This window comes from Fulmarus glacialis, unplaced genomic scaffold (genome assembly GCF_000690835.1).
Source record: "Fulmarus glacialis isolate BGI_N327 unplaced genomic scaffold, ASM69083v1 scaffold18996, whole genome shotgun sequence".
In the NCBI taxonomy this organism is placed as follows: domain Eukaryota; kingdom Metazoa; phylum Chordata; class Aves; order Procellariiformes; family Procellariidae; genus Fulmarus; species Fulmarus glacialis.
The window spans coordinates 18,171-32,226 of NW_009217695.1; the positions used below are offsets into that span (position 1 = coordinate 18,171).

Genomic DNA, 14,056 nt, shown 5'->3' on the forward strand with positions numbered 1-14,056 from the left:
TCATGTAATAGCACTGGAATTGAGCCTTCAACACGGACTAAACCTACAAGGGTAACTGAAGTCCTTGGTAAACATGTGGAACAGTAGATGCTAGCTGAGGAGGCAGATGTTTTGCCTACACAAACACAAAAGGAAGCTTTCTGACCCGATTCAGAGTCGCTGCTGTCTGAGGAGCTAGAACCACTGCTAGTACTGCTGCCAGAGTCCAAGGAGCTGCTGCTATCGCTGCTGTCACTCAGTCTGCTTGGTCCAATACTGGACTCGGCATTGTTTTCAACTGCAGGAGAAAAAGAAAGACTTTAGAACAACCTGCAGTGGAGCAGTCTTCATATACAAGACTAGAATCAACCTTATTAGTCTATTCTCCCATATAATAGTTCATCTTCTGCCATTTCCTTGTCCACTGTCCATTTAGCAGTGGATTTGAGACCTTCATAGAAGAGGGAGATTTACCAGCAGCAAGCTAGCTGAATGAATGAAATAGCCAAGGAGAAGCTGTAATCACACAATTTACAATCCTAAACTAGGTTAAAATTGTGCTGTCTTAAGACACAATTCAAGCAATTTTCCCCCATAAGTTTTCCTGCTGTTAAGAGCCTGTTTCTGTGCTTATTGCTGCTGCCAGACTTGCATGCTGCGATCTTTATAGCTAACTCTCCTCTTTCCCAAGCCATATGTGCTCCAGTATTGTCATCTTTTGCCACCTCCCCACCATCTGACTATTTTGCATCTGCAGAATTGATTTAACTCAGTTTATAGTGATTTTGCAGTCAAAAAGCTTTTTTGAAGTGTGTTGCTCTGATAGAAGCTTTGAAAATGAGAAGCTACATGGATACCTGTTTCCCTGGACACAATTCTTTGCTAAGTGCCAGCTTAAGCTCTTTTTTGTGATAAACAAGCCAGATGCCAGTTGTAAAGATTCCCTGGCCTGCTTCCTCACTCCCCACACAACATATACTTCACAACTGTTCTCAGCTGCTTCTTTAAGCTTTCTTTCTATGATGTTTTCAAGCCATCGTGTATACCAGACAGGAAGACTGTTGCCTGAGCTAATGCTGGATGCAAGCCTGTGTCTTGCAGGACTGCTTCTATAACTTCAGCTAACTGGTTTCACATAGGAGCTTAATAGATATCCAATAGAGGGCAACAGCAGCACTCACTAGTTTAATGAGGAACAACTTGACCTATAATAGTAGCATCAGCTGCATTGATTTGTTCTCAGTCCCTGACTAAACCCACCAGTAAGTGTAGATATGCTCAAGTATGTACTGAATTTCTGGTTTTGATATTGAAACACATTATCGCCTGAAAAACGGAATTGATTCTCCTAGGCTACTTCCTTAAGACTAAGGCAACACAGCATACCTCTCACTGATGCAGAGGTTGCTAGCATGACAGCATTAGTGAGGCTGCAATCTAACAAGTATGACTAGAATTTGTTATTCTTGAATCTCTAAGCCACAGAAAGTGAATTGCAAACAAATACATAGAGGGACACTCCTCCTCCTCCCATGTTTTCATATGTCAGCATAAGGAAGGTGTTCAGTGTCCCTTAAGCTCTGAAGCTGTTATTGTCTTTACCTGTAATAAAGGATTAGATGGAAGAATAAGGAAGATGTTTTAGACAGGACAAGTAACTGACCAAGTTTGCTGCTGCGAGTTCAGCTCATTCAACATAGGAAGAATCTTAAGACTAGCAACGGGAAGCTTAAGACCTCAACTGTTCTGAGGAGAAAGTCCCCAGCTGCATAACAGTACATAAGCGCAAGGGGAGAATCCCACTTTAAGCTATTTCTATTGCAAATGAATAAAAGTAAGAGTCACATTACACTTGAGGTTCTCCTTCTTTGGGTTTAGTTGACCATTGACATCCAGTAGTCTCTTCTCTAGCTCTTGTTTCCTTTCAGAATTAAGCTGTTCTTTTGACTTTGTTGTTTTTTTAGCTGCATGTGAAACAGAAGTTAACATTGCAGCAAGACAGAAAACAAATCTAGTTGTGTGTGGGTTTTTTTTTTTTTTTTTTAAAGCATCATTTATGCTACATACCCCGCTGCTTTCTTGGTCTCTTTCTCAAACAGGTTGCCACATATTTCTCTAGTTCTCTGAGTGTTGAAGCCTTTAAAGTTTCAAAGTCTATTTCTATCTCATCAGGGTTAGAGTTCCTCAGTGAAGGTTCTCTTGACTGTATTATATGGACTACTTTCCCAAGCTTATCTCCAGGAAGTTTATTTATGTCCAAACTCAACTGTCTTTTTTCATCGTAATTCATAGGCTTGGCACCATCTTCATCTTCTGACTTATGCGCCAACAAGACCTGCTGCATGGTTTTCTTTGATTGACTGCAAGAAAAAAGTGTACTGCAGTAACAGCAGTTTAAAAATAATTTGACACCCACATGAGTCCCCCACACTTACATGTTTAAAGACAGCTTTTTCTTAGATTTCTTGTGTTTCAGATTTTTCTTCTTTTGAATCAGGCTTTTTATTTTGGCTTTTTCCTTGTTCTTACTTTTCTCTCTTTTAGCCTTCCCTTTTTTCTTTTTCAGTCTAGGTAAGTATGCTCTAGTCAAAGCCCGCAACTGCTGGTGAACAGCTTTAAGCTATCAAAAGCAAAAAAAAAAGCTGATATCTTAGGCAGTGTAGGATGAACAATAAACTGGCCCTAAATATCACAGGAGACTTGTGGCAGCTGAGCTGATATTAATAGGATGTTTGCTTGCCAAATAAGGTTTATTTTCCAAGCATCTTACTATATTATAGATTAGTCACAGACTATGTATATAGAAGATGTAAGATTACTTATTTTATGCAGATATTTCTAACAGCATATGTCTTCTAGCATCCTGTGAAGAATAAAAAAGCAAAAATCACTGTGGGAGTATCCAGCAGCTTCCCTTTAATTTCAAGCATTTGGAAAGCATGTAAGCGCCTTATTAGGTTAGACCTCTAACAACATTACTGAATTAGGCTATTGGGACTGGGCTTGTGCATCTTCAACCCATAAACCCTAGATATTTTGCGATATAAAATGGCTAGTTGGGACATACTAACATCTTCAGAGAAAGACCTAACACAAGTTTGTTTAAACCTCATAGGAATTAGAAGGAAGATAGACAGATGATGAGAATTAGAATTCAGATGCACTGAAATACTTCACTATTGCAAAGACTGTCTTGTAGACTTTTGGTTGTCCTCATACCTTTATTCATAAATTGATGATGTATATGCTACTCTGACGAATACTGAAAACTAAACTGTCCCTCATTTGACTAGCAGAACAGATGCTAGTTTTCCCCATAGTTTATAGATACAGCAGCAGCAGGTTAAAGCATTATGTTCAAGCAAAAGCAAGACCCATTCCACTCTTAACCAATGAAGCAAGCCATGCTTCACATTAGCATGACCATGAGATTCCTTCTGTTTTACTTCATACTGACCTTTCTGAAGTAGAATTTAATGACTTGCTTTTGTGTGGCTCAAGAGAGACTGAGTGAACAAACAGAGCTCTTCAACTATATGAAGGAAATGCCACTGTTAGAAGAATATGCCAGTAAGCTACGTGTGGAGTATCTGGATGCTCTCATCATACCACAGCAACATAGTTTTATTTTTTAGAAGTTTGAGAGTCATCTGAAGAAATGGTAGGCAAAAGTACTAGAGCAATGATTCACTAAAAACAGTTTGTATTTGCTGAGGCACTATTCACTTAACATTTGGAGGTGCTTCCAAACAGGAATAAAGTTCTGTATTAAGAAAAACAAATGACTATAGAATTTTTTAAATACTGATTCTTGGTGCTAAAAGCCTTAGAACGGACAATTGCAAGTGGTACGATCACAGAGGTTATAACAGTCACGCACATTGAGTACTAATGCTTACTTGCTCCTGAAGCTTTGCAAGGTGCACTGTTCTCTCCTCTTCAGAGTCTTCAGATGATTTTTCTTCTGAAGAGTCATCATTACTGCTTTCACTGGAATAAGCTTCTGTCATTTCTCTTGTAGGCTGTGGCAGAGGAACACTTGCAACAGGTTCATCAGGAATTTTGGCAAAGTGCATCTCAAAAACATCCTGAAGAGTTAGGTTTGGGAACAGCAGAGAAGTCAGCGCATCTTTCAAATTTCTAAAGCACTACAAAGTTGCTGCTTGTTTTCTAGAACTACACAGCAACGTAGTAGTTGGTAATATTAGCAGATGCTACATCAGGGCATGAGATCACCACGAAGGAATCTTACAGTCTTACTCTTTTTCAAGTCTGACTTAAGTCATAACTCACCTGAAGTTTTCTTGCCATAGCAACTATTTTATGGTCTGGAGAATTATGTTTGTAGCAGCTCATGAACATTAATCTAACATCCGTAGCAAATTCTTGTATATCTCTATATTCAAAATTATCCATTTTCTTCTAGAGGAAAAGAAAATCAATACACATTTAGGGCTTAAAATTAGAAAACATCACCATGAACTAGCAGAAAAAGAGGAGGAACAAGAATTTTGACATCCAGTATCAGGTTCAGCTTGTATCAAGACAGTAAATATTGTGAGAACCATTATGGAAATACCTGCTTCTCATTCAACATTGTCCCTTTAACAAAGTAAGAGAATTTCCTCTTTTAAACAGATTTGCTAACTCTAATTGCTGTAAGGACTTTGTAGTACTAGTTTCAGCACTAGGTCAAGACAACAATGTTCGGGTGATTTTATTTGGTCACGTACTCAGCACTTGTTTTTGATTCTAGGCATGGTATTTATACAAAGCCTATTCCATAACTGTTTGAGTCAAAATAACGGGCTAGAAATTAGGAAATAACCTTTACATCGTGCAAGCCAGTTTTCAAGATAATTCAATAGACTACTGAAATTCAACCCTCCCCACAAAGGTTGATCTTAACTTGGCTAAATACTTCAACCCCGGACAGATGTGCCCGGTGTTCACAAAGCACTGGCCACATACCACCACCTAGAAGGGTTCCTTTTCACAGAAGATGTGAAAGGTGTCATGTAAATATCTAGGTGTTGAGGTTCCAGGGCACTTCACCAAGGATAATGAGATTCAGAGAGAAGCAGAAGTTGACATTACAGAATTGCATTTTGTTTTATTAGTAACAGCGTATTTAACATGCAGCCTGCTTGGAAGTCCTTTATGGAAATGATAATTCCCTCACTACGTATATTAGCTTGTTCAACAGATAAGTAGATTAGCTACTGTGCACATAGTCACAATGAGACTTCGAAGACTCTTCAGTGAGCTGTGGCCTAGTTTGTTGAGAGAGATAAGCGTATATGGTTTTTATGCCCATTATTTCTTTCCAAGGAGAAGCAGCTTTCATGACACCTTTTCAGCTAACACTATTAAAATCCAGTCATTATACAAGTTATTCAAGCAAGCACACAAATAGTCCAGTTCTCTCTGAAACATACTTACTTTAATCGTTCCCAGGTCTGTAGGACATTTGGTGATCCCTTGGTTCTCACTAAGCGAGAAAGATGCAACATCTACAGGTTTTAAGAAAGGCCACGCATATGCTGCATGTTTCTTTGAAAACATTTCTTTAAGTATTTCATTACAATGGTTTAGTTGTTCTGACAACTGAATCTTTTTAAGAATTTCAGGTGACTGTAGAGAATCTGGCAAGTTTCTCTTCAGAAGCTTATTTGATATCATACATTCATTTTCACCTCTGCATGCTTTAACATCTTTTCTTTCATTAAATGTTGCAGAAGATTCACCACTTGCTGTGAATATTGAAGTAGTAGGAGTTGTAGTGTCAGCCTTCCTTTTCACACCTTTTTTTGCCTAGGAAAAGAAAATTTTACAGTCTAAAATACAGGTGTCCAGAACAGTGAGAGAATGGTCAGCTTTCAGACTACACAAAAAAAATTCTAAAAAGTGTCAGAACTGTTGAAGTCAGAGCAGAATGTGGCACTTCCACACGTTTAGACTGAAAACCTACAGGACACTACAAGATCAGCGTGCCAAGCTCAAATCTTAGATGTAAAGGAAAGAACAGAGTGTACTGCAGGTCAGGTTGTAGTCAGTTTTTAGCCATTTGAGAAGACTCCAAGAAGCTGGTAGATTATGAAGTTACCACAAGATGACTGCTATGGGAAGGGGAAGAATTACTGCAATACCTTTTAAGCCTGGTTGAGGGCTTTATGTACAAGGTTTATCTCTATTTTTCTTTAGCCTGGGTGGTATTTGGTTTGGAAGCGACACAATGTGTGCTTTGTCATCAGTGTTCAGACTCTTCAGTAAAGTGTAAATAAATGCTGCGGGAGAGCCTGGCACATATGCCTGTTTCTCATTGGAAGAGCAAACCCAAAACTAAGTCAATACAAGAGCGTTTATCTGATGAAAATGTCAGATGTTCACATACAATTCAGATTGCATTTAACAAGAATTTGCTTTTGTGAGCTACAAACACCTTCCAGGCTAGTTACACAGTGTTTAAGCAAACATGCTATTTTTGGAGAATCACGCATTTGATTTACATTGAAGCCATGAGAAGTTATTAAATAGAACTTAGAGCTTTATTTTAATACTAAAACCAGTATCTACACCTCAATGAAGGAACAGTTTCTACATCAAAGCCTGCAGAAGTATAGTAGTAGACTTCAAGAGTGACCATCTTAAAGTTCACTTTATTTCTTTGAGAACAACATTTTAAAACCACATTTATAAGAAAAGATGTACCAAACAGTCATCCCAATTTCTGCTTAGTTTCTAGAATTAGTACTGGCCCAGTTATTTAGCAGAGACCTAGAAGATTTAATAGACATCTCTTACTATCTTTTATCACAATGGAAGTTTTGAAAAGATATTGCAGTAAGCATGGCTCCTATGGTTTTGCTATTAGTGCCTGAAGCAGCAATTTCAATACCTTTCGTTCTGAAAGTTATTTGAGGGAACTTACTTTTGTTATAGGGACTGCAGTTGGCATTAAAGCAGTCAGCTGAGCTGCAGACAAAGGAGCTAGTGTAACCTGATGTAGCTCTTGAGTCACCAGTGGAGGCTGCTCACTGCTTTCAGCTTGTTTCTGCATTGTGCTTTGTTCATGTGAAGTCCCAGGGTTGGGCTGCTGTGTTTCTGGTTATTTTAAAATAGAAAGTTTTAAAGTTAGGTCTTAAACCTTGCAGTTAATTTCTTTCATGATCAAATTGAACAGTTGTCAACAGAACCACTCTTTCACACGCAAGCTATACAAATAAATACAAACAAGAGCATTGTTAAACATGGCGACATTGGTATCCTTATCTACTCAGCACCATTAGTACCTCAGCTAGAATATTGGACCAAGTTATGCATATTTGGCTTCAAGAAAGCTGTGGATTAACCTCAGAGGGAAGATTAAAGAGACATCACACTAAAACCTGTACATTGTAAAAACGTTCCTGCCAAGAAGAGAATCAAGTTGCTTTCTACATACACATAAAGACCAAGCAGCAAAGGGTGCATTAAACTGCATCATGAAGGTTCAAGTTTGCTAAGAATAGTTAAGATCTGCGTATATTGCTTAGCAATATTACAGATATCCATCACTGATTTGATGACAGTTAGACCAATATTTTTCTGTATTTGATTTGGCTGGTTAGATTACTAGTGTCTTTTTCAGCTCTGTGACTCTGTTTAGTTCCCACAGACGTTCACACTTATTAGTTCACGTAACACAACACTGAGTAACACCATAACATTCTCTGAAATGGAAGTCAGTTGCTTTTTTTTTTTTTATAAAGGGAAATAAGCTGTGTGTATAGATCTGTTTCCAAAACCAATGTCTGCAAAAGACAGGACAGAAATATTTCCTTGATCATAGCAAGTGTGCTCTACTCTCCAATTCAAAAAGAAGTGCTTAGAACATTTCAAAACTTGTACAAGCTGCATGTTTGTGTGTGCAAGAGGCATGAGGGGACTTAAACAGCATTAATACCAGCAAGATGGTGTTATGAAAGCATCTCAACAAATTGTTGCAATCATTTGAGAACCAAAAAGCTAACCCAGCTTCCAACACATTTCTCAACAGAAGTCTTTTCTGGGAGTCACTTCTACCTGTTCAACCAATATATTCCGCCAAGGCAATGAATTGCTTGAGATTTTACTCAAATAAGCTAGTAGGAGCGGGAAGCCAGATGAGTATCCTCCTCTTCCTCCTAACCCCCTAAAAATTCTTGTGAAAAGACCAAGTCGTCCACTACTTTTCCATATCCATCTACCAGATCACTGAAAGGTAGTGTTGCTTGTCAAATATACCTTGAGGAGAAAGCTACAGAGATTTATCAAACTGTAATACTATTTTGAAGAAACATTTGTTTCAGATACTACCAGCAACAAGGACCACTACACCACAAACAGCAGTAAGAGGAAGCAAACAAAGTCATCAGGAGACCTTGAAGAGCTGTATAATTGCATAGCTAAATAATAAGAGCATCTGTTAAGTGACCCAGTAAGAACTGAGATAGCCAAGATCACTGCTCCCTGGCTGTCAGAAGGCAAATAATTAAGAGGTATCAGGGTGAAGTGTGCAGCTCTTTCAAGACATAGGTAAGATTTCCCCAACAACTGATAGCAATACCTTCAGGCCAATTTGGAAGACTACCTACACATTGAGATGCACATGTGATTCTAGGCACTGCATAGTCTTTATCAATATAATTATTTATTCTTTGGCAATGTTGAGAGCTTAGATGTAGAAATGAGCACTTTATACAAGTGAACAGGTTATAAGAGCAATTAAAAAGACATAGGAAGTTAGTGATGAGTAATAAGTTGCAGCTGATCACATGGCCCCTTGCAATTAGGTTTCCCAATGTCACTTCAAGAACTTACTGTGTAATTTCCTCATAAGTTTGAGATGTCTTGACTAAATTGTCCTTTTTGTGGGCAAGAGCACTGCATTTCACCAGAAGTTTGCCTGTGAAGCTACGCCATTATACTACTGATGAAGTTATTAATTCTGATTTTTACACACTCTTAAACACACTTCATTAGTAGAAAAAAGGAAGTTTAGCTAGTACCTATAAAAAAATAGTATGGCTGCACTGAATCTGCTAAAGCCTTATAGCAATGTTGTTACTTGTCTGAAATGTTCTGGGAAGAGTGGAGAACACCCCAACTGCTCCAGGGTTGAGTTGTGACAAGCTATGGAGGATTGAGAAAAAGCTGTTTCCAGCTTTTCCTTGTTTAATATGTTAACAATTCAACATATAATACAGGCCTTACCTTCTGGCTTCTTTCCTTTTCTCTTTCCTTTGTTGAGAACAACTAGTCTTTCTTCTGGTGGCATTTGGGCTATTTTCTGCATAAACACTTTTTCTAGGTCTTGGGCCATAAACACAATGTCATCACCTGGCTGCAGAATATAGTCAGTAACATTCAGAGTAAAGGAGAGGCTGCAGTAATGGAGGGCTACCTTGTAAAATAAACAGTCTGCAGAATCCTGCTCCAACAAATTGAAACAAGCCGCCAGTACCAGAGAGTTCTATAAGTCCTTGCCATTCCTGTCCCCCCAACTCACTTTAATACAAATTGTTTCATTATTGAAATACTCTTTCTCCCACTGTCCTTTGCACAGTCCTACTTGCCTTATATCCACATACTTCCCTCAGCAAAGGGAAAAGGGGGCAGATTTAACTCCCTTATTCATTCCTATGTTCTGAAGAAAGCTGTTGAAGCTTAAAGATACTAAGACACAGCCAACAAACATAGAAGCGCAGGGAGATGCTCACGCTTCAAGTTAAGTTAGTTAAACTTGTTGGAGGACTGGAGCATGGCTCAGGGTTGCTAGCCTTAAACTTGTGTAGCAGTTACACCATGCTTGCTGTTCATGAGCTCTGCAACTAAAACCCAGAGATTTTGCAGGCGGAATCCTTGTGCAGAAAAGACTATGCACTCGTTGTTGTAACAGCAGGCTAGACTTCGCTTATGTGCCCTCATTCAATCCTAGCAAAGTCCCCCCCCACCTTTCAGAGAAAATAGTTTCAAAAAGTCATGAAGACATTGACTGATTTCATGCAGGCTTTAATAACCATTTGCTTGTTTTAGACTTGTTTGTATTGTTCAATAGAATTGGTTACTGGTAAGAGGTTGTGTTTCACGTACCTTGTTATATATGTAGCAGTTCAAGAACATTGTTTTAAAGTCTTCAATACATTCTGCAGCTTTTGTGTAGTAATTGTGTTCCAGACGCTTTTTAATAGTGCTCAAGTCCATAGGTTTCTTTATAATACTGTAATAATCCTGTGGTTTTGAAAGAATTAGTCACACAACAGATATCTTTAATATTAGGACATGAAGATTCTTACACATTTAGTTATGAAAGTTAAATTGCAAGAAAGGAAAATTCCATTATGTTGGAAGGAATATTTTATTTAAAGGAAAACTTTCCCCATAGTCATAGGTACCATAGAAGTAAGTGTCCAGGAACTCTTCACCTCATTTTTCCTTGCTTTTTCATATAACATCCACCGTTCAAAGCCCCGAAGAATATTTATTTCAATAGGATCCAGAGCTATACTGGTAGTACTTATGAAAAGTATATGTACTTCTCATTTGTTATCTCAAAGCCATTTACCTGAAGTAGCACTCAACTTTACAGAACAGAGGGAAAAGAAGCAAAAGAAGCCAAAGACAGACTTTGACAAAGACAAAGACTCAGTCACTGACAAAAAGAAGCTGCCAAGTTTTCACCGTTGCTGATCAAATACTTCATCCCCTGGGTTATATTGGCTCTCCTCTCAGGGTTAATCTAGTGACAATGTGGCAATATGACTGAAAGGCAGCTGAATGTGAACTACTGTGATTATTTTAGTAGCATGGCTAAAAGCTTGTGATTAAGAGCATGAGGCTAATTCCCTGCTGATGCATTTAAGAAATCAGAACAGGAATATCCCCACTAAGTTCACATACACATTGTAATTGTGTGAAGTTACTACTACTTCAAAAGTCTTCTAAAGCTGTCCTAACAATCTGTTTTAGTGAAATAAAAAAAGCTAAATACATCATAGTGCAGACTGTTGAATTTACCAAAACAAAACCAAGAAAGCTTTTAAATAACGCAGCTAATAATTAAGTATTGTCCATTCTGCATCTTCTAACACCTGAGGAAAGAGGCAAATATCTTCATTGTCCTCACCAAGGAGCCAGAGTTTGCTTGTTATTGTGCAGCGGTTGAACTAATACATACTTTTAGAAGTCAAGTGGCTGCCTTAGAAATCCAGAGAGGCAGAACTGGCCTAAGGCCAGCTGCAAATGTTGCTACAACTCTGATTGAATGACCCTTAATATTAACCTTAAGTGACAGTTCCTTTCAAGAAGGAAAAAGGGTAAGAAGAGACACAGAAAGATAGTCACTTTGGCTGTGCTTTTGGACAAACTGACCAAATGAGTTTGTCATGAGAAACAGCTGCAGATAAAGGCTTTTGTCTGCTCTAAACAGAACAAATGATTTTGTAGAATTAGTCTTGGAAATCTGAAAGAACTAAATACAATTGCTTAAGCTGGGGGCGGGGGGAAGAATCAAAGGAACTGGTTTTATTTAACACCTTCCTACTTATCTACCAAGACTAGTAACTTCCAGGTCATTTGAAGTACTGTTGTGTGAATAAACAATGTTTTCATTTGACTGAAAAAGCGGGGGTGATCCAAAACCGGAGTCAGAAGATAACCTGAATTAAGACAATTTGTCACAAGACATTATATTCATTCACTTTGGAATTAAATTGTAACATACATAAAACCCACAGGGCAATACAGAAGAAGAATTTAAGCATCAGATCTTCTATTTCCTAGAAGAATAGTCTATCACTGTGGTATGATGAGAACACCATATCTCTTTTTTTCTTCCCTATTTTTGCAGGGACATTTAATTCCTCTAGAAACTTCAGAGCAAGATGCCCAAGTTGATTTGAAATTAAGAAGTACTACAAGTGTAATTACTTCTATACATCAAACTGGATCCAGATTTGCCTTTTTACTTCAGGGTCAATAAGATCTGCTTTTCCATCATAAAGTATTTGACATAGAAAGACGCTGGCTGCCTCCTATTAAAAATAAAAAAAAAAGGCAAAAGAAAATACTCATCATATGCAGTGTTAAGAAATATGGCTAAACCAGCAGGGAGGTGGAAAGAAAACAAGGCAGAATACCAACATCCAGAAACTCCAAGAGGCCTGTCTAAGCATTCTTATTCTCCCTTAGAAATACTGATTTACTACAGTCTCTGATCAGAAAGCAAATGAACAAAGATGCAGCATTTAGTATAAACCAGTATTTAGTATTAGAGAGAAAACACAGTTTTCTTGCAGACTTGGATTATTGAAAGCAGTTCATATGCAAAAGTAGTTTTCCATGATCTGTTGCATCAGAAGAAACTTTTTTAAGCTAACATTAATTCACAAGTCCTGTAATATTTCACATATTAATACTCCAATTCCAAAATGGTTCTTACAGGAAGATTCAGTGCTGCTGCATCTACAGGCTGATGAAACGGCCAGGAGAAGTTGTGTCTCCACATGGCTTTCATGACCACCCTCTGTAAGTACTGAAGTTGGTTTGTTTGACAACCACTATTTTTGTTATTTATATATTCTGGTGGAGGAGGGTTAATAATAATAGAACGGTGTTGGCTTGGAACAGACATCTTTAGGAAGTTTGTATATCCGCTTGTTCAAAGATCTTCATTATACCTCTAACCTGGGGGGGAGAGGAGGGAAAAAAGAAAAATAAATAGTATTCAGTGAAGATATCTAGATTTAATGCTGTTTACGTGTTCACTTCTGTTTGTGGAGTGTCAATACTGTAGTCACAGGCATACCTTCATGGTTTAACCAAGACACATTTATTTTACTGTGCATAATTGGATGTGCTGGCCCACTGGAAGTCAGTCCTTTAGGTTATAAACAGCTAAGAGGAGGTACATTGAGATCTGTAAGATTTTCCTAGAAATAAGCTTCGTTACCAAGGTTCATCTGTCAAAGTCTAGGAATACATCCTCTGCCTGCCCCCCTCCACAGATGGAGCCCTACAGAAGAGGTTTAACCTAAGAAGCAGCTTTACAGCACACACTGCAAGTCTCACTTAGCACATAGCAATAGCTAGGTATTACCTTCCTCACGCATCTCAGCCAAGTCACCACGCAGAAGTCCTACAACTGCCAATAAAATGTGTTAGCATAAGTGTATTTTGGAACAGTGCTTTTCAAGTTTGTGTATATTCACAACAGTATTTTCTGCCACTGTGCATCAGCATTGTTACATACCAAGGACTATAAAAGGTTCATTCCCCTCACCAAACAGTTTTCAATCTTTTAAAGAATACTGCAAGGAGCAATCATGGTAATTTGTCTTTAGCCAGCACAGTGTTGCTGTGCTGGAGCAGAACATGCAGGTACTTCGGAATGGCAGAGGCTGCGTTTTGGGGTGCATAACACCAGCACTAAGCTAGGCAAGACCTTTGCCAAGCATGATTACAGAAGTTCCAGTCTTTGCCCACCTTCTTAGCTCATCATTGAGTTACAAACATTCAGTCAAGAGTCTCACTTTCTTCTCCACATTAAGACAAAAAAGCGCCATATTTTCTCATTCTAACACTAGTTCCTTGGTTTACCAATGTAACCATTTCTTTTTGTGCATTCATTCGATCAAGCATTACTTATTCCATTCTCAATTTATCCTACCTTCTGCTAAAAAAAAATCTGATAGCCTACTTTTCATCATGGTATAAAGTATTTAATGAGTTTCAGAAAAGGTCATAATAAGCTAGATAGCTACTGCTATCAGCACACTGCTAGAAGAGTATCTATGTCCCATTCTTGCAACAATTGTAACATCCCATCAGACATTACATATCACACATCTTACATTTTCATCTTTGTTCTTTATTTCAGCATTCAAAAGCACGCCTCTTCTCAAACAGCTCTTGAAGCTGAAGAGCTGTTCTGATTTCTCCCCCATGTGTTCAGTCTAGTCATTTACAGAATGCAGATGTCTTTCATTAAGCAGTACTGCCATCAAGGTAAAAGTTTTCTTTTTTCTTAAATAAGGAAAACTTATCAAACCTGAGTTGT

At 38.2% G+C, this 14,056-nt stretch overlaps 1 protein-coding gene across 1 annotated transcript in view; it reads right to left on the reverse strand.

Moving 5' to 3' along the window:
* LOC104078225 (bromodomain-containing protein 3-like) overlaps positions 1-12,631 on the reverse strand; it is a 24,914-nt gene extending 12,283 nt beyond the window's left edge. Inside the window, exons 1-11 of the mRNA XM_009579777.1 lie at positions 12,440-12,631; positions 10,093-10,230; positions 9,214-9,343; positions 6,911-7,083; positions 5,422-5,793; positions 4,273-4,401; positions 3,879-4,067; positions 2,415-2,599; positions 2,047-2,339; positions 1,830-1,943; positions 146-277 (exon numbers count right to left, since the gene is read on the reverse strand). Coding sequence (XP_009578072.1) covers positions 146-277; positions 1,830-1,943; positions 2,047-2,339; positions 2,415-2,599; positions 3,879-4,067; positions 4,273-4,401; positions 5,422-5,793; positions 6,911-7,083; positions 9,214-9,343; positions 10,093-10,230; positions 12,440-12,631 — 2,047 coding nt within the window. The remainder of the gene's footprint in view (positions 1-145; positions 278-1,829; positions 1,944-2,046; positions 2,340-2,414; positions 2,600-3,878; positions 4,068-4,272; positions 4,402-5,421; positions 5,794-6,910; positions 7,084-9,213; positions 9,344-10,092; positions 10,231-12,439) is intronic.
* Positions 12,632-14,056: the final 1,425 nt, after the last annotated feature.